Source organism: Lipotes vexillifer, unplaced genomic scaffold, assembly GCF_000442215.2.
Source record: "Lipotes vexillifer unplaced genomic scaffold, Lipotes_vexillifer_v1.1 scaffold1177, whole genome shotgun sequence".
Lineage (NCBI taxonomy): Eukaryota > Metazoa > Chordata > Mammalia > Artiodactyla > Lipotidae > Lipotes > Lipotes vexillifer.
The window spans coordinates 490,204-508,961 of NW_006789843.1; the positions used below are offsets into that span (position 1 = coordinate 490,204).

The 18,758-nt window shown below is 42.5% G+C and overlaps 1 protein-coding gene across 1 annotated transcript in view; it reads right to left on the bottom strand.

Annotated features, from left to right (window-relative positions):
- RFX4 (regulatory factor X4) overlaps positions 1-18,758 on the bottom strand; it is a 140,161-nt gene that overhangs the window by 18,215 nt on the left and 103,188 nt on the right. The window contains 4 exon segments of the mRNA XM_007472302.1: positions 5,300-5,461; positions 5,801-5,920; positions 17,913-18,030; positions 18,449-18,543. Of these exon segments, the coding sequence (XP_007472364.1) occupies positions 5,300-5,461; positions 5,801-5,920; positions 17,913-18,030; positions 18,449-18,543 (495 nt within the window).

Below are 18,758 nucleotides of genomic sequence, written 5' to 3' on the forward strand. Positions count from 1 at the left end.
GTGGCCGCTGAGCCTGCGCGTCTGGAGCCTGTGCTCCGCAACGGGAGAGGCCGCAGCAGTGCGAGGCCCACGTACCGCAAAAGAAGAAAAAAAAGAAAAAAAAAGAAAGCTAAGGTTTCTGAACTTGCTGGGCCAGGAGGAAGGTGGCAAGCCCACAACATTAGGGAAAAAAAAGGATAAATGGGCCAGATTCTACCTTGTGGAAATCTGTTGAAATGGAACCTTTTACCCAGTCTCTTCTCATGGCATTGCCACAGACTCTGACATACCCAACCAAAACTGGCCATGCATCAGGTGGTTTGGGGTGCTTGATATGCCTTTCCTTTTCCCTCTGACTTTTCAAAACAATTAATAGATACCATCCTAAAACATATTTAGAAATACATACAGGTATGGACAGAGAACTAAGATACAGATTGGGTGGCTGTTTTCCTAGTGAGTCATAACTCATTCTCACACTACTTTGTATTCACTAGTCCTTGTGTCAAAAGTTCCCAAAAGGTTATATGCAATGAATTAATTTTCTCTTTGTGCTCACCAGACAGACATAATACTGTTCTCTTTTTCACAGCTGAAAAATGGGGAAGTGTCCATCAACAGTGAGACACTGCTATGTGGAAGAGCTGCAGATACCTGATTGGCCCTGACTCTCAATGAGCTAAACTTGATGACATGTATATCATCTGAGCAATGATATTCAGAGTCCTAGAAGCCCAACAAAGTCACTAGATCACATAAAATTTCATTTAAGGCGTTAATAAGCTGTTTCAGCCAAGAGTTGTTTTGTTTTGTTTAATTTTCTCTATTACTTTATTTCTTGCTTCCTGGCTTGGGTCCTTTTAAAAAAATTGGTTTTGCTTTTTTTTTTTTTTTTTTTAATTGTTAACCGTCCTTTAAAAAAAATTTGTTTTGCTTTTTTTTTTTTTTTTAATTGTTAACCGTCCTTTTAAAAAAATTGGTTTTGCTTTTTTTTTTTTTTTTAAATTGTTAACCACTTTAGATACTTCTTGGAAAGTAATGGTATACAAATCAAGCAGTAATTTAAAGATGGGAATAAAAATTAGCTGGTCATGAAAACCATATGCTGAGTTGACTTAAAAAAAACATGGCAAATGCATTTTATAAAATTTATAATAATTGTTCTCCAATGTACAACATCATTCAATCAAAAAACTGCACAAATTCCCAAACTTAAGAAGCCTACTATAATAGATTTCCTAAGATTTAGGTGTATATCATGGATAATTTGTGCTTTATATTGTAATAGCTATAAAACCATACATGTTGTTAGGAAATTATGTTTATGTTCCCTCCAAGACCATGACCCACAATGCATGCCAAGGTCCAGTCCAATTTATCAATGGAGTATTTCAAAAGTGGTACCTGAGAAAAATATTACAGATAGTTTCATACAGGATAACATTTTTAATGCCCCCTGGAGATATCTGAGAACAAAGCTGGAATGTGCCAAAATCTTCAAAGGCTACACTCATCTGAAAAGAACCTGTTTCACATTTGTATTTCTAAGAAGCTACTTTTACGACTCCTGAACACATTGCACAGAAATCTCTGCACACATTTATGATATTCCTGTGCCTCTGACTATCACACCTGCCATATTGTGAGGCCTCCAAATTGCTACAAAGAAAGCCAGCAGCAGACTCACTAGCTGGCTGAGAATGATCGTGAGAGCCTAGAAATCTTTCCTTCGCACTCCTCCTTCCCCTTATTTCCTTAGTGTCCTCTTGTTTGATCTGTTGCTACACTGGAAGAAAGGTTCCACTCAAATTGTTTCTGCTTCATAATGCAGAACTGTTTCATTTGCATAATTTCCCTGTTTATTTTAGAAGTAAGGATGTTATCACTGACTGACTGACATGTGTGTCTGCTGGGCGGTGGTGGGAGTACGTGGGCAGGATTATTCAGGTAAGTGGCTCCTAGCTGCTCTCACTGCCCTTCCTTCCTTAGTGAGGCAGGAGACCCCCAACTCCAGTCTCCGATGGACCCCTGAGCAGCTGCAGAGCTGTGAACAGTGCTTAAGTTCTTTTCCCTTTTTATTTTCAGCGAATAACGTCGTTCTGTACTTTTCTTCTGGAGCCTTCTAAACAGGAACTACAACAACCCACTAGGGAGAGAACATGGGAGGGAGGTGGGAGGCCGTCAAGTTCTTTCTGCTCCAAGTGGAAAACTAAATGCGATTTGAAGTGCATCTATGTAAACAAATGCAGGGATGCTCACATCTGAATTTCCACAGAAGAGGAAGACTCTCCAGCTGTGGACCCAAAGTGAAATCATCACTCCATCTAATGCCAGTTGTTGACAACCCTGCTTTCTTTCATCACTGCTCTGAAGAACCCAGTCTCCTGAGCTGTCTCTGACAAAGGGCCACTGGGTTTGTTGGCACGTTTCTGCCCCCGGCAACGTGCAAAAGAGGGCAGGCACCTTATAGGCTCTTAAGCATCTGTTCATTCCCTCTCTGAGTAGCTCTGGTTCTGGAAACTTTAGTGAAAGAATGAATCAAAAGACTCCTGGAAAATGACATGCTCTCTTGCCTCCAGGCCTCTGTACTACTTACTTCCTCTGCTTGGAATACCTTTTCTCTCATTATTTGGCCCCCGACCAGACCATCCAAATAGAGGCTGGAAGCCCTGCTTTGTGCTCCCTAACACTCTGACCTTTCTCCCAACTCAGCACTCGTGACATTATATTGTAACTGCTGTCTTGCTCATCAGAACCCTAACCTCTCACAATAAACTCCCAGGGGCAGGGACCACGACTCACTTGTTTGTATCACCAGCTTTTGAAGTGTTTAGCTCACAGAAACCACTTGAGAAATATTTATTAGATAAATGAATAAATGGATGGACGTATGAGTGAATGAGCAGATAAAAGATAGCACCTAAATACGACAATCTCATCCTATTTGATCTTCAAAAATACATAATTTAGTTCCCAGTGTATTCTAATTAGAACTGGGATATAACTCAAGCCCACGCTATGAGGGGCTGGAGGAAGATTCTAACTGGGAGGATACCCAGCTTGAGAGTCACCGTGGATGTCCGTGAGAGGTGGGGAAGGCCCGAACCAGATGGCAGCAGTGGGCTGGGAAGGAAAGGGTGGGTCAAGATTTGTGTTAGAACAACTGGCCTTGGGAGGTGTGCCAGCTGTCTCTCCCATATCTGTTTCCCCTTCCCTGCCTGGGACCCCCATCCTACATTTCCCCACCTCTCTTTACAGTTACATGAGGCCATGTGACTAAGTCGTCGCTGATGGAATCTAAGTGGAAGTGACATCCGCCAGCTTCAGGCCAGGGCTTTTCTGAGTCGGTCTTCCTCCTCCAGACCCACTCTCCATTTCCATTAGCTGGTTGCAGACTTGACAAAGCCCTAAGGCAGTGGTCCTCAAACTAGTCAGCCTCAGAATCACCTGGAGGCTTCTTGAGCAAACGGTTGGGCCCCACCCTATGGTTTCTGATTCAGTAGGGCCTGCGATGGGCTTTGGTAAAGAGCATTTCCAACACGTTCTCAGGTGATGCTGGTACTTCTGGTCCATGGACCACACTTGGAGAGCCACTGCCCTGGGGTACGGTGGAGCCTCCTATTGAAGGAACACGTGTCTCTAAATGGTTGCGTTAAAGAGAGCCTCCTCTCTGACTGAAACACCCTGCATGAAATAGATTTCCACTATGTTGACGCCATCCATGTTTGGGTCTATCTGTTACAGTAACTTAGCCTATCCTAGCTAATGCAGGAAGAGCTGAGGGAGAGGAGAGCCGATTTCCAGATTTGGTACTTGGGTAAATGAGGGAGTAGAAGATAATGAACTCAATTAGCACAGAGTCTTAACCAAGCTCTCCGCTCCACTCTGGTCTGTTCACCTGCCCCACCCTCACCCAGGGCCATCTAACACAAGGTTGTTTCTGCCTTTGGTTCCTGTGTGCTCACTCCTCTGTTAGCTGAGTCCTTCTCGTCTTTTAAGGCTGCCTTTGAGTCTCACCTCTCTCCTGAAGACTATCCTCCGCCTGCCCAGGTTCTGGTGGGATGGACAGGGTCTGCTCCTCCCTGAACTCCTATACCCCTCTTGGCTGCTGCCCTCATCTTGTAGGCACTCCTAACAGTAACCCCTTCTATCTGGATAGCAGTGCACTGTTAACAAAGCACTTTGCCTTTTCTTACCTCATCTAATCCCCACAGCAACCATGTGAAAAAACGTGGAGGTGCACACACACACACACACGTGCGTGCACACACACACACACGTGTGCACACACGCACTCTATTTATTATATTAGCTAACACTTACTGCAGATTCCACATCCAGTGTATCATTTCCACAAGTCTTGAGAGCAAGGACATTTGCTGAACGACTGAATGAATCAATTTGTTTACGGTAACTGCTGACCGTGGTGCCTGGGACCAGGAGTTTAACCCTTCTCCACCCTTTACTTTTCCTCCTCCATAAAATGGAAGAATAATTACCTTGCAGTGTTACTGTATCAAGTGAGACAGTTATGCAAGGGTCCTTTGTGCATGGTAAAGCAACATTTAGACACTAGTAACTAGCTATTATTATCCTTGTAACATTTCTTCCATTTTCAAACCTCATCTTGGCATATGCAAGATCCTGCAGGATGTGACTCCAACTTACCTTTCCAGGCTTGTAACACTTCTTCATGACCACCTACATTTTAACCACTTTACCATTCCCCAAAGAGGCCCCATAATTCCTGCCCTGTGCATTTGCACACACTGTCCTCTCCCCCCAGAGGCCCTTCTGTAATACCTTTGTCAGTTAAAATCAAGTTCCAGCTCAAATCCCCTCTTTTGTGAGGTCTCCAACCAGATGGACTCTCCCCTTCCTTGGGGACCCTGTAGCACTAGTTTGAACCTCCATTATTGCCCCTGCCTTGGTTCTGGCTACCACGGCTTAGCATATGACTTCCTGTCTCCCCACCTTCCAGAGATGCCTCTCAGTTTCTGGCTCATGGAGGACTCCCTTTCTTGTTTTCAAGAATGGCTGTGTTCTGTGTTTTATATCATTTTAGTGACTTATTTTTTGTGTGTGGGGGGGGCGGTGGGTGGAGATTTTTTCATGGACTTGATCTGCCAACTTGAAAACAGAAGCATAAGGAATACATACAAACTAATAAATGGATAACTGCAAGTCATCCATAAATCCAGGAGGATACTCAAATTTTGGCATTGTTTTGGGAGGGGGCTGGAGGGAGAATGTTTTTCCAGAAAGCTCTGGCTTGAAACATCAACTCCCCACTCAAAGCCTTTGAGGGGCTGTTCATTACCTGTAGTGCTGAGGCCAGTGTACTCAGGGGATGGGTTGCTGACAGGGGAGGAGGGAGGTGGCACTTCCACGGACGTGGCAGATTTTGCTGGAGAAAACGATGGCACTGGTGAAGGGGTTGGTGGGGCAGCCTCCGTCAAGATAATCTCCTCTCGGACTTCTGCTATGGGTAGAGAAAGGGTGGGTTCTTAGAGCCAAAGGTCAAGGCAAGTTGTCTTTAAGGGACTTTTAAAAAGCAAATATTCTTTCTCATCTGTGTCATGTCACTCCTCTGCTTAAAACCTCTGATGGTTTCCCATCACCGTGGTGGCATGCAAGGGAATTCCCATGTACACACATGCCCACTCTCAAGAAGAAAAAGACATTATTGGTTTCCCACCATTTGACTTGTTCACCATAACTAAATTCTTTGGGATGCGGAGCTAAAGAAACACAGAGCACAGAAGTCAAGATACAAATCAAATTGACAAGGAGGACGATTCCCAGTGAAATGCCGGCTTACCGGTGCTTCCTTCTCCCTTCATGGCTCGCATGAGCTCACTGGCGCGCTCCTGGCAGTGCAGGGATTCTAACAGGTAGAGCACATAGTCATCAAACATCAAGTGAATTAGGTGAAAAGACCCTGGTGAGAGAAGATCCAAACAGAAGGGTAAGTCATGTCGGCTCGGGTGTGCCCCTCAGCCTGGTCGATAACACGTCACACGGTGCTCTGACCCTCTGTCCTGGACGCTCATTCCCTCTCAGTTACGGATCACCTTGCGGTCAGAGGTTGCTCTCCTTTGTCGTCTCCTCACCTAGCCTGGTGTTTAGCATAAGGTAAGGGTCATTAACACTGTGGCAAATGAGTCTTTTCCTTGCTCGATTTATTAATAGGACATCATCAAAAATGGCACCTATTGAGCCATCTGTCAAAACGCGCCTGAGCTCTCACATTCGCACTGGCGTCATCCTCGTCTGGGCACCCCTCACTTTGTTCAGCATTGCTTGACATAGTGTCTTGCATTTTTCTCTCTTCCACAAGTTACTTATTTCCCTGACTGGACTTAAGGATATTCACGGCAGGGACTTTGCCTTCTAACTCACTGGTGTCTGCCAATGTACACAACATAATTCCAGGAGCATAACTGACACTTTAAATTAGCGACAACGGAATTATTTCCTTAAATGTTTCTGAGATTTCCGCTTAGCACATGGTTGTTACAAAAGGTATTAAATTGAAAAGATTTGGTATCCTCAAGCAGTATTCTTCATTTTAAATTTAGAGTAGATTACTTCATGAAAAGGGATGTGAACAATCATTTTAAAAGATTTTTCCCATGTGCCAGTCTTTGTGCTCAAAGTATTATATTCTCTAATTTAATATCTATCACCACCTTGTAAGGCAGGTGATCTTACTCCTGTTTTGCAAAGTCAAGTACTTGTGCAAGATGACACAGTACATTACTTCAAAACCATCTTTTTTTTTTTTTTTTAATATTTATTTATTTATTTGGCTGTTCCGGGTCTTAGTTGCAGCCTGCGGGATCTTCGTTGTGGCATGTGGGATCTTTAGTTGCGGCAGGCAAACTCTTAAGGCATGTGGGATCTAGTTGCCTGACCAGGGATCGAACCCGGGCCTCCTGCATTGGGAGCGCAGTCTTAGCCACTGGACCACCAGGGAAGTCCCCCAAACCATCTTTTCTTGCACGTCATGCTGCCACCATGGACAGTGGAAGATCCACATACGGAAGGGGCCTTCATGTCTGCTGTCATGAAGACCTCCCGGATGCCAGCGTCAGAGAGGCCAAGGCTTCATATCTAGTCCCATGTTTCCACCTCTCAAAGGGACATCTCCACAGGGACATCCTGCTGTCCCATGAAGTGTCCAAAACATCACACCATTTACAAGCTGCCCTCTTCCTATTTCCCTTGAGTTTGCTTTTTTTAGAAGCCTTATGAGACTCTGGCATTATTTATTATCTTGTGATCCTAGCATCATCATCAACACCATTATTATTGTCATCATCATCATTGTCATCGCACCTCCCATTTATTGAATGCTTACTATGTGCCAAGAACTCTGCTAAGCACTTAACACAGGTCTCATCCTTTCACCAAACTGTGAGATAGGTGGTATTATCCTCTTACACACATGGAAATGAGTCTCTCCATTGGAATTAAGTAGGGATTGGCCTCAGTTTGCTCTGGCTCCGAAAATCCGTTCCCATTTCCCCTACAGATCATCTGGTCCAGTCTCCTCATAGAGCAGATGGGGAAAATAAAGAACATGGTCCCCAGAAGGGCCATTTGAGTTGGGCTCTATGCCTTTTCAGGTCTCAGAAATAAGGTGATGAGGGCCAGTTGGGGGCTTCTGGATGACTCCTCTTTGGTGGAATTTATTAACTTTCTCCTTTTCAGTTGCACCTGGCTTCTTTGTGTGTGTGTGTGTGCGCGCGCGCGCGCGCACACACACACACGCGCGCACACACACATTCATTTCAGATAGATTGATTCTTTTGCTCCAGAAATGTTACAGAAGAAAATCCCTGGCTTAACTCTGAGGCCACTGGATGCCCTGCAGGTCATGCACATCTACGCCAATACCCCGTCTCTCCGGAGCCTGCCACCACCTATGATCCTTGTGCCCACAGAGCTCCACGTCCACGTCCCCTGTCCTGCACTTTCTTCACATTTTTCCTCCATCTCCAGGGTGCTGTGTCTGTTTTTTGACCCCACTTGGAATTCAGCAAGGTTCAGGGCTTTTTTGAGTCATGGTGAAACGCAGACTTCCAAGACTAAACTTTCCATCTACTTCCCCAGAATGAGTCCTGTGAACCGCTGAGGAGGTACAGCATTGTGGGTAACTGCATGGGTCTGCATCAAACTGCCCAGGCTGAGCTCCAGCTCTGCCACTTAGTAACTGGGACCTTGGATGAGCTGCTCCTCGAAAATGTTAAAAGTAAAACCAGCCATTTACTGAACCCTTGCGCTGTGGCAGCCACTGGGTTAACTGCAGCAGACTTTTTATTGCATTTAATTCTCATCACAACCATTTGAAATGAGCGATACCCTCCTTCTGCAAAGGAGGAAACTGAGACTTAGAGGAGTAAAGTAACTGTCCAGTGTCACACAATTATTAAGTGGCAGACATGGGATTTGAATCCAAGACTGTCTGATTCTGAAGTTGTTCTTCAATCGTGCAATATGGCTCTCTAAAAGGGAAACAGTCAAACCTATTTTACAGAAGTACCATAATGAGGAAAAGTATATACTAGATGCTTAATAAATAGTAACTAAGGTCCCTTTTGCTATTAATGTTCTAACACCCTGTGGTGTGACTGTTTTGTTCATAGAGTCAAAGAAGTCAAAAGATAGCATCAAATACCTAAAAGGAAAAGGTCTCCAAAATGAAGAAGTATTTGCTGAGATGTGGCTCTAAGTCAATAAGGATAGAAAGAGAGAAAGACACTATGAAACCGAATTAGAATGGAAAACCCTAGATAATAAAAATGGATTTAGTAGTTTTAGCACAGGCAGGCACCTTGGATCATCTATACAGCACCCCTGTCTAATAGATAAAGAAACAAGATCTGAGGTGAAGACACTTGCCCAAGACCACATCAGAGCTGGGTTTGGAGGCCAGTACTCCAGGGGAAGTGTTGATTTGGGGTTTCAAGTTCTCTTCCTAATGACTCTGATCAGTTACCCAATTGGTCTGATAATTTTTAATCATCTTTCAAACAAGGAGAGTTTGTAGAGCTACTGCTTCTTGCTTATTACTATTGTGCAAAGTGCTCTGAGTACAAAGGAAACGTAAAGCTCAGTCACTGACTCCACAAAAGCTACAGTGTCCTTAGCAAAAATCAGTCCTTAAGATTATTAGGTAACAAACAGTTCAGGGCCAGGGTACACAAAGACTGATGAGAGGGAGAGGGGAAGGAGACAGGGGAGGGAGAGAGGGAGAGGAAAAGAGAAACATCAAAGACAGACAGGAGAGGGGCAATTATAGCTAACATTCCTGTTTTATTTCTTCCCTTAGCACTTAACACCATCTGCTATACTATATACTGAACTTATTTATCTTTACCACGTGCCTCCCTACACTAGATTGTGAGCTCCATAAATGCAGGGATTTTTATCTTTTTTTTTTCCCCACTGTTCTATACCCGGTGTCTAGAACAGTGCCAGGCACAGTAGAGGCTCAATGGTTATTTGTTGGATGAATGAATCAAATGAGCAAGCACTGACCACTTACCATATGCTCTGTGCTAAGCCCTTTTAATTTTCCAACAACACTATGAAGGTTTTTTTTTTTTAATTTATTTATTTTAATTTATTTATATTTTGGCTGCATTGGGTCTTTGCTGCTGTGCGCGGGCTTTCTCTAGTTGGGGTGACCGGGGGATACTCTTCGTTGCAGTGCGTGGGCTTCTCATTGCGGTGGCTTCTCTTGTTGTGGAGCACGGGGTCTAGGTGCGTGGGCTTCAGGAGTGGTGGCACGCAGGCTCAATAGTTGTGGCTTGTGGGCTTAGTTGCTCCGCAGCATGTGGGATCTCCCTGAACCAGGGCTCGAACCCATGTCCCCTGCACTGGCAGGAAGATTCTTAACCATTGTGCCACCAGGGAAGTCCCAAGGAGGTATTATTATCTTCAGTTAACACATGCGGGAAGTGAAGTCTCAGAGGATTTTAAACCACTTGCCTAAAGTTACAGAGCTATTTGAGCATCAGAGCCCATTATGGAAAAAGGTACTAGGATAGAGACAAAAGGAGATTGTTGTTATATGGTAACATAGTTAATGGCATCTTATAGAATCAAAGCATTTCTTTTTTCTTATGAAAAGTTTCAAACATATGGAAAAGTATAAAGAATTTTAAGGGAATTCCCTGGTGGTCAGGGGTTAGGACTCTGTACTTCCAATGCAGGGGGCAGGGGTTTGATCCCTGGTTGGGGAACTAAGATCCCGCGTGCTGCACAGCACGGCCAAAAAAACAAAAAAAGAATTTTAAAATGAACACCAGTGTACTCAACACCAAGCTTTATAATATTTTAACATTTTACCATATTTGAATCATATTTTTAAATTGAAGATAAAAATGAACCCCTGTGTTCCCTTCCTTAATCCTACTTCTCTGCTTCCTGTGTTCATGCCCTGATGTAATCACTGCCTCGAATCTGGTATTTACTGTTTACATGCATTTCTATACTCTTACTACCTATATTTATATATCCATAAAAACACATGATATTGTTTTTTATTTTCAAACGTGATAGAAATGGTACCATACTTTACAGAGTATTCTACAACCTGCACTTGATACTTTGGGTGTTTTTAGATCTATCCACACTGACACATGTAGGTCTTGTTTAATGGCCATTGTGTGACTATACCACGATTTATTTGTCCATTCTCCAGTCGATGGAATTTAGGTTATTTACATTTTTCACTATTGGAAACTGGCTCTAATGGATATTTTTTGTACCTGTTGCCTAGGTAAAAAATACCTGGCTCTAGGACCAGAGGTGGAATCACTGGGTCCAAGAGCACCTGCATCTTAAGTCTTAACGAGATAGTGCCAAACTGCTCACCAAAATTTTCTACATCCTTACTGGTAGTGTAGGAAATACAGTATTTGCCATCTGAAGGGTATGAAATGTTATTGTCTTTATAAGCTGCAGTACCCTAATTACTAGAAAGGTCCACCTCTTTTCATGTGATATTGCCCATTTGAATTTCCTCTTCTGTGAACTGTCTATTCATATTCTTTGCCCATTTTTCTACTGGGGTATTTGTCTTTTAAAAATGTATTTAGAGGGATTTATCATATATTCTGGATATTAATACTTTGTTTGTTATATGCATTGCAAAATATCTTCCCCCTTTCTGTGGCTTTTTTTTTTTTTTTTTTTTTTTTTTTTTTTTTTTTTTTTTTTTGGCCACGCCATGCGACTTGTGGGATCTTAGTTCCCTGACCAGGGATCGAACCCAGGCCCTCGGCAGTGAAAGTGTGGAGTCCGAACCACTGGACCGCCAGGGAATTCCCTCTGTGGCTTTTATCTTTTAATTTCGTCTATGTTGTGCTTATTAAACAGAAGTTTAAAATCCGAGTGCAGTCAACTTTGTCAATATTTTCCTTATGATTTATCCTTTCGGGTACTTTTTTAAAGAAATAATTTCCTATTCCAAAGTCATAAACTTATCATCCATATTTTCTTCTAAAAGGTTTAAGTTTTTATTTTTTTTCATTTAGATGTTTCTTTTCAGAAGGGGAAAACTGTTTCTAGGGAAGGGGGCTAATTTTATTTTATTTATCCTAAAATGCGTGTCCCAGAACCTTTGTCCACTGATTTTTAGTGCCATATCTCTGTCACACAGATCATCTGTTCAATCCTCTTGTTGAGACAGAAAGGCAAGAATCTGATGAGGCAAAGACAAGTTTCATGTCAGTCTGTCTTGGGCATCTCTGCTGTTTCACTACTCTTTGTCTAGCACTGTTAGATGACCACATCGTCTTACTCCTTAATAAACCTGAACATCAGGTAAGTAAGTCCCTATACCTGTTCTTCATTACTTTCAAAATGCCTTTACTATTCTCAGCCTTTTGCTTTCCTATATGAATTTTAACATCAGATTTGCAAAATCAAAGGAAGAAAATGTTAAGAACCAGATGGAAATTCCAATTGATTTATATATTTGAAGGGCATATCCTTTTCCAGATATGAACAGGGTATATTTCAGTAATATTTAAAAATTTTTTTCCCTGAAGGTCTTAAAATAATTTTTGTTAGAATTTTTTTCTGGGCACATTTCTATTGCTATTGTGAATGGGATATATAGATATAGATACATAGATACGGTAAGAATGTCAATGATTTTTTAAAAACTGAATTCAGTAACCTGCCTGAATTCTTATTTGTTCTATTAGTTTGTAGATTCTCTTTTTCTTGTCAGCCATCACGACATGTCTAGAAATAAGGACAATTTTGTGTTTTCCTTTCCAATTCTTATATTTCATTTCCTTTTCTTATTGCATTGGCTAGGACCTCCAGTACGTATCTATCAGAAACAGCATTAGAAGGCATTTGTGTCTTATTCATGACAGGACTGGGAAAACTTCTAAAGTTTCACCATTTGGTATATTGTTTTCTGCAGATTTTTGAATGCTCTTTAACATATTAAATAAATTCCCTTCTATTCCTAGTTTGCCAAGAGTTTTTAAAAATTATACTTGAAAGCTGAACTGTATCAAATACATTTTTTCCTTTGTATCTACAGAGAAGAACATATGATTTTTCTCTTTTAATTTGTTAATGCAGTATGTTAAATAGTAATTTTCTGACTTTGAATCATACTTGAATTCTTGGCATAGGCCTCATTAACCATGATTTAAAAAAAAAAAATTTGCCCTGGATTTGATCTGCTAGTATTTTATTTAGAATGTTTTCATCTATATTTATGTGTGGTTGAGTCATAATATTCTTTTCTTCTACAGCTCTTCCAAGATTTTGAAACTGAGATTATATTAGCTTCATAAAATTAACTGTACAGCTTTCCTTCTTTTGTTTTCATGTTCATTTTCATAAACTAAGGATTTTATGCTTCTTAAAAGTTTAGTAAACGTTGCAGTTTATGCCTGATGTTTTTTGAGGGAAGAGACCTTTTCATTTACTGTGGTTATTATTTGATCTTATTTCTAGCATCCTGTTTCATATTTTGAGTTTACGATCCTTTTTCTAAGCTTCTTTTATCTTCTCAATTCTTGCCATTTAAGTTTTCACATTTTTCTTTGGTAACTTATGATTCTATTCTTTTAGTGATGATCGTATATCCAAACATCTATTAAATCCAAACTATAAATTTTTTTCAACAAAGTCTACAGTTATTTAGTATTTCAAGACAAAGACCTTAGCATGCGTTAACTATTCCTTAAAGATTCTCTCCCAACTACCGTGTGTTTTATTGTTTCCTGGAATTTGGTTTTACCTTCTTGAAACACACACAAATTAGTTTTTAAATTATAACCAAAAGTTAATTAAATTTGCTTATATATTAAAAAATTTCTCTCATCTTAAAACAGGACTCCCAAATTCTTTGACACTCCTTCCTGGGAAAATTGTGGGGGTGTGTCTATGCACTTCCTTCAATCTTGGTAGGTTTGTGACTGCTTTGATCAACAGAGTAAGGGGGAGTGAAACTTTCACTTCTGAGATTGGATCATAAAGGCAATGCAGCTCCCCCCTCAGCACACTCACTCATGGGGCCTAAGCTTCCATGTGAGAGGTTCAACTGGTCAGAGGCCACTGTGTGGTGAGGAAATTGAGCCACATGGAGAGGCCACTGGAACACACTCCAATCGGCAGTCCTAGTGTTCAAGTCATCCCAGCTCAGGCACCAGACACGTGAAGGAAAAAGCTTCCAGAGGATGCCAGCCTCCAGCCGTCGATGAACTCCAGCTTTTGAGTCTTCCCCTCTGAGGTCCCAGACATCATAGAACAGAGACAAGCCATCCCCGCTGGACCCTGTCCAAATTCCTGACCCATAGAATCTGTAAGCATAATACTGTTTTAAACCACTACACTTTTGTTAAACAACAACAATAACTAGAATATTGTTGTTTCTTGTATCCCAGACCTTAGCTATGGTTTTATTTTTCTTCTTATTGAAATCCATTCTTTAATTTTTTTTTTTTTTTTGCGCTACGCGGGCCTCTCACTGTTGTGGCCTCTCCCGTTGCGGAGCACAGGCTCCGGACGCGCAGGCTCAGTGGCCGTGGCTCACGGGCCCAGCCGCTCCGCGGCATGTGGGATCTTCCCAGACTGGGGCACGAACCCGTGTCCCCTGCATCGGCAGGCGGACTCTCAACCACTGTGCAACCAGGGAAGCCCCCATCCTTTAATTTTATTTAAGTGAAGTTCTGTGGGTGCCATATAGTTCTCTTAGTTTTTGTATAACTGAATATGTCTTTGCTTTGCCCTCACTCTTGAATAATGGTTGACAGTTCTTTGTTCTCAGCACTTAAAAGATATTATTCCATTGTCTTCTGGCATCTCTTATTACTCATGATAGTCTAATTATTGTTCTTTTCTCTCATAGCTTAAAAATTTTTTTACTCTATCAATATGGTTTTAGAAAAACCATCAATGAGGGGTAAACAAATTTGTCTAGCCTTTTTGTGCCATGCATCTGAGCCCAGGATATTTGTCTCAATTGTGGGAATTGAAAAAGCATGGGTTTTGTGGTCATGCACATCTGATTTTGAAACAGAGCTCTGCCACTTGCCATATTGATTTTGGGCAAGAAAATTCTCCAACTCAGTAAAAAGGTACCTATTATTATCTGCCTTGCAGAGTTGATGTGAGAATTAAATGGTTCTATGTGCTTCCTACACATTTGTTATAAAAAGTAGCATTATCCTGCCTTTGCTTCATGTTCTACCATGACTTCCTTGTCTGTTATATTGAGGGCAGTAATAGTGGACCTCATAAGTTGTTGTGAGAATTAAATGGGAAAGCGCCTAATGTTATGTCTAGTGTACACTAGGCCCTGAATAAACGTTACTTTGCTTCTCTTATTACTATTCAGCTGAAGGAAGTTAGAAGAGGCCTTGGCAGTGTGGCTCTAGCATGGGATAGATCCCCGGGGAAGCTCAGCTCAGTTTGCTGTGCATCCTGGGCAAGCCCCCTCTCCTCTCTGGGTCTCTTGCTTCTTCTTCCGAATACAGGGAAAGCAATTCCTGCCTCCTGGTGCTTGGAGGGGGCCTGAGAGACATTTTGAATGTCAAGATTCTGCAATTTAGCAGGTTCTGGGTAAGAGAGCCAGGCCAGGACATCTAAACATTGAGAAGCAGTCTGGAGGCTCCGTCCGTCATGGCCACTTGGCCTGGGAGTTGATCCCATGTGGCCTCCCCGGCCCTGCCCGAGTGGGTGAGCTTTGATGCTAGGCCAGAAAACAAGTGTGTAAAAAGGTGAAAACCTGGGAAATGATATGTAGCCCTGCCCCCTTAGCCGTCAAACCCGAGGCAGCCTTTCACAGCATTTCATGCTGAAGCACTTCCAGGAACTATTGTTGCCTTCCGGATGTTCCTAAACAGTGAAACAGGGGCATCTGGTAAAAACCCATAGTGAAAGGTAAAGGCACCTGCACTGACTTGGGATCCAGGTATCCTACGAACTAAAATCAGAGCAGTCAACTGAAAATATGTTGTTGTTGCTTTTTTTAAAATAGAACCTCTAATTTCCTCAGCCCCATTAGGATGAAAAGTTCATTGCCTGCTACCCTACCTTTGCTGACTAATTTTGCTAGAAAGTGCTGCTTGCAGCAGAGAAAGAAAGTCTGGCTACTTTAGTTCACCGCATAGGCTCTTTCAGTGAAAAGGAATTAGGGAGAAAAGAGTGAAAAGGAATTAAGGAGAAGAAAGGAGTCAACTACCTTTGAAAGAGGCTGTTCTGCGAAGAGGTGCTAGAGTCCCCCCCCCCCTCCCCGCGGGATCACTGTGATATTCCACACGATCATTGTGACAGTCAGCCTGCTACTCGGACATACAAACCCCGCACCATTCACAGCTACCAGGAACGTGTGGGAGTTATAAGATATATAGAGCTGGCCCCTGTGGTTGGGGGAGGGGCCCGGGAACAGAGGGCTCTTTTTCCTAATTAGCTGTTTTTATACAGGGAACACATGACCCAAACACAACCACCAACTGTGTCTTTGACATATACAGGCAGAAAGGGGGAGCTGGGCTTTTGTCTGCCGCAAATTCTTTCAACTTGCCTGTCACCCAAAGCTGTAAAACTCAACAATGAGTCGGATGAGCAGGACCATTTCAGATAGTTTGCTAAATGGACTTGGAGACAGGTATTATTTCCATCTGTTCAGGGTTGAAAAATACTGTAAAAGTGAAATTGGGTTAAATATCTTTTTTCTTTCCTTTTCTAAAAGATTTGTGACCATTTTTGCCATTTGCCTGAGTTTCCAGTGTATCCTAGAATGTGTGTGGTTCAAAAAGAAATAAACACATTTTAAGGAATAATATTTCTTAGTAATAAATTCAACCTATTCTAATTGTTCTACTGTCCATAACATTGACTGTTAACTTAGTACATACAAATGGATTTCAAAGGCTATTACAACATAGACTACTTTCCCTGTCTAATGAAGGGTGTTTGATAATATACAGTCAGTATAAGAATCAGCAAATTGAAGAATAAGATATAAAACAAGGAAAGGGTGCTTGCTCTGTGGATGTATATATACTTATTTGTGTGGTATCGTTCTTCTTTGATTTCTGAAGCAATGAAAAAAATCTCGAATATTTTTCACCCATCAGCTTAACTGAAAGCAGTTATGCACAAATGATTTTCCCAGAGCCAGAGGTAACATGTGCTAACACTAACTATGCTGAACTGGAAGTCATCAAAATGCCATGCCTGGTGGCACTGCCCAGGTAGCAGTCACCAGAGCATTTCCATATTCAGCTCAAAGAGAATTTCCATCTGTAGCCATGGTGCAGGCAGGTTCAGAGGACTTCCCAATGCTGAGATTAAAGAAATCCACAACAAAACGCTTCTCCAATTGGGTAAACACAGTCTTTCATGGACAGAGCTGTTTAGAAAAAATAGTGCCTTCTTTGTTTCACCACATATTCACTGCATTGTATAGCACAACTGGGAAATAGTGACAAGACCATAAAAAGCTAGATGGAAAAGTGTCAAATTAAACCCAGAGCAAAACCCAGAGCTGATTGGCTTAATTGGAGATAATGAGAAGCAAAACCACATCTCTACTTGCAAAGTAAAACAGAGAACTGAAGCAATTACCCAGAAAATTCACCAACAGCCCTTTGCCGAAATGCCTAGAAAACTGAGGCCAAAGTGTTTTGAGATTTCAAATGTCTGGATAATGCCTTAAAGTTCCACCTCACTTTGCTAATAATAACCTGGACTCAATGCGTATGCCATTCTTTCCAATGAAAAATGGCATTCACCCCAAGTCGGTGATTAGGTTCCTGCCCACAGAGACTACTGTAAGCACCTCCGGTCAGAGATTTCAAGTCCCATAACACTGGAAAACAGGAGACAAGGACTTGGGGTAGGGATGTGTCCTGCAGGTGATGAAAACCCAAGGGGTCAGTAAAACAAAACGGAAAATGAATGCAAAAGTCATTTACTGGGGATCACACTGGGGCACGTTAGCAAAGAAAACTTTACCCACCACTGGCCCGTCAATCAAGCCGTTTGCAAATTTTGGACTCAGAGGCTTCTTCATGTGCCCAGTCTTGGCAAATCCACACTATGAAATTTGGCAAAATAGACCAGTGGAAGCAGCCATGACTGGGGACTTCCAGAAAAAGGGGAGCACAGCCACTGCTATTTACTCCTCTTTAAACTCAAATAATGTTATCTGTGTGCAAGCCTCTCATTTTCAGATATGTATACTTCTCCTTTACCGTGCAATGCCATCTTTCTCCCTGAAAGTCCTAACAATATCGTGTTCCCCCAGAACAGAGAATGTTTCCGGGTGATGTCCTTGTGGTCTCAGAGACAGCAAGACCATGCCTGACTCCGGAGAGACGGACTTGGTCCATGGAGCCCGGAGAAGACGTGTTTGGATGTGGGGAGGGCTGGGGTGGCCTTACCGAAGCTGGGGGCACTGTGCAAGGTCATGTCCCGGATCACCCTTGTGCCAAAACAGGACCACATCAAGAGGAACTGCTGGGCCACCTTCTTCAAGGACCCTTGCCTCTTGGCAGCCACCTACAAGAGAGTGAACGGCTGTATGCGTGGTTGATTTGACCTTCATTTATTACTGTCTCTTATTGAAATGACAGGAAGGCTTCGGGTCTCTAAGTTCAATGTTATAGACTTTTTATTTTTAACGGCAAAAATACACTTTAAGAAATGAAATCGTATGTCGAGACTCAACACGTACAACCGCTAAGAGAGATGCTGACCTGGTTGAACCAGGGGAGGGAGACTCAGAGTCCTGCCTTGTGACACACCCCTCCCCCACTCCTGAGGGGGGCCCAGGCCTCTCCTTGTATCCCTAGGGCTCCAAGGCTGCCGAGGAAACACTCAGCTAGCTCACTGCGGGGCTCTGTATTACCCAAGCTCCATCAAGGCGAGTGATGGGCTGCCATACCCGGGCCTGCACCTTCCGCTTCAGCTTACCAACCTTCACAACACACCGGTCCACCATGGTGTCCAGCCACTCGATGTAGGACTCGATGGGAGACTGCTCCTCCAGGAGATGGTCGAACTCCTGATACACTGTCAAACAGAGGAGACCCCACACACCATGCAGTTGTGTTTAAACACACACAGGTGTTAAAAGAACAAAGGAATACAACGGAATAAAATAAAAAACTCCAAAGTCTTAGCAGGGCATTCAAGGATTTAGAGAATACACCCCAACTTACCTTTCCAGGCTCATCTTCCATGCCTGTGAACACTTTAAGCCCTGGCCACCCCGGGTTACTTGCCAT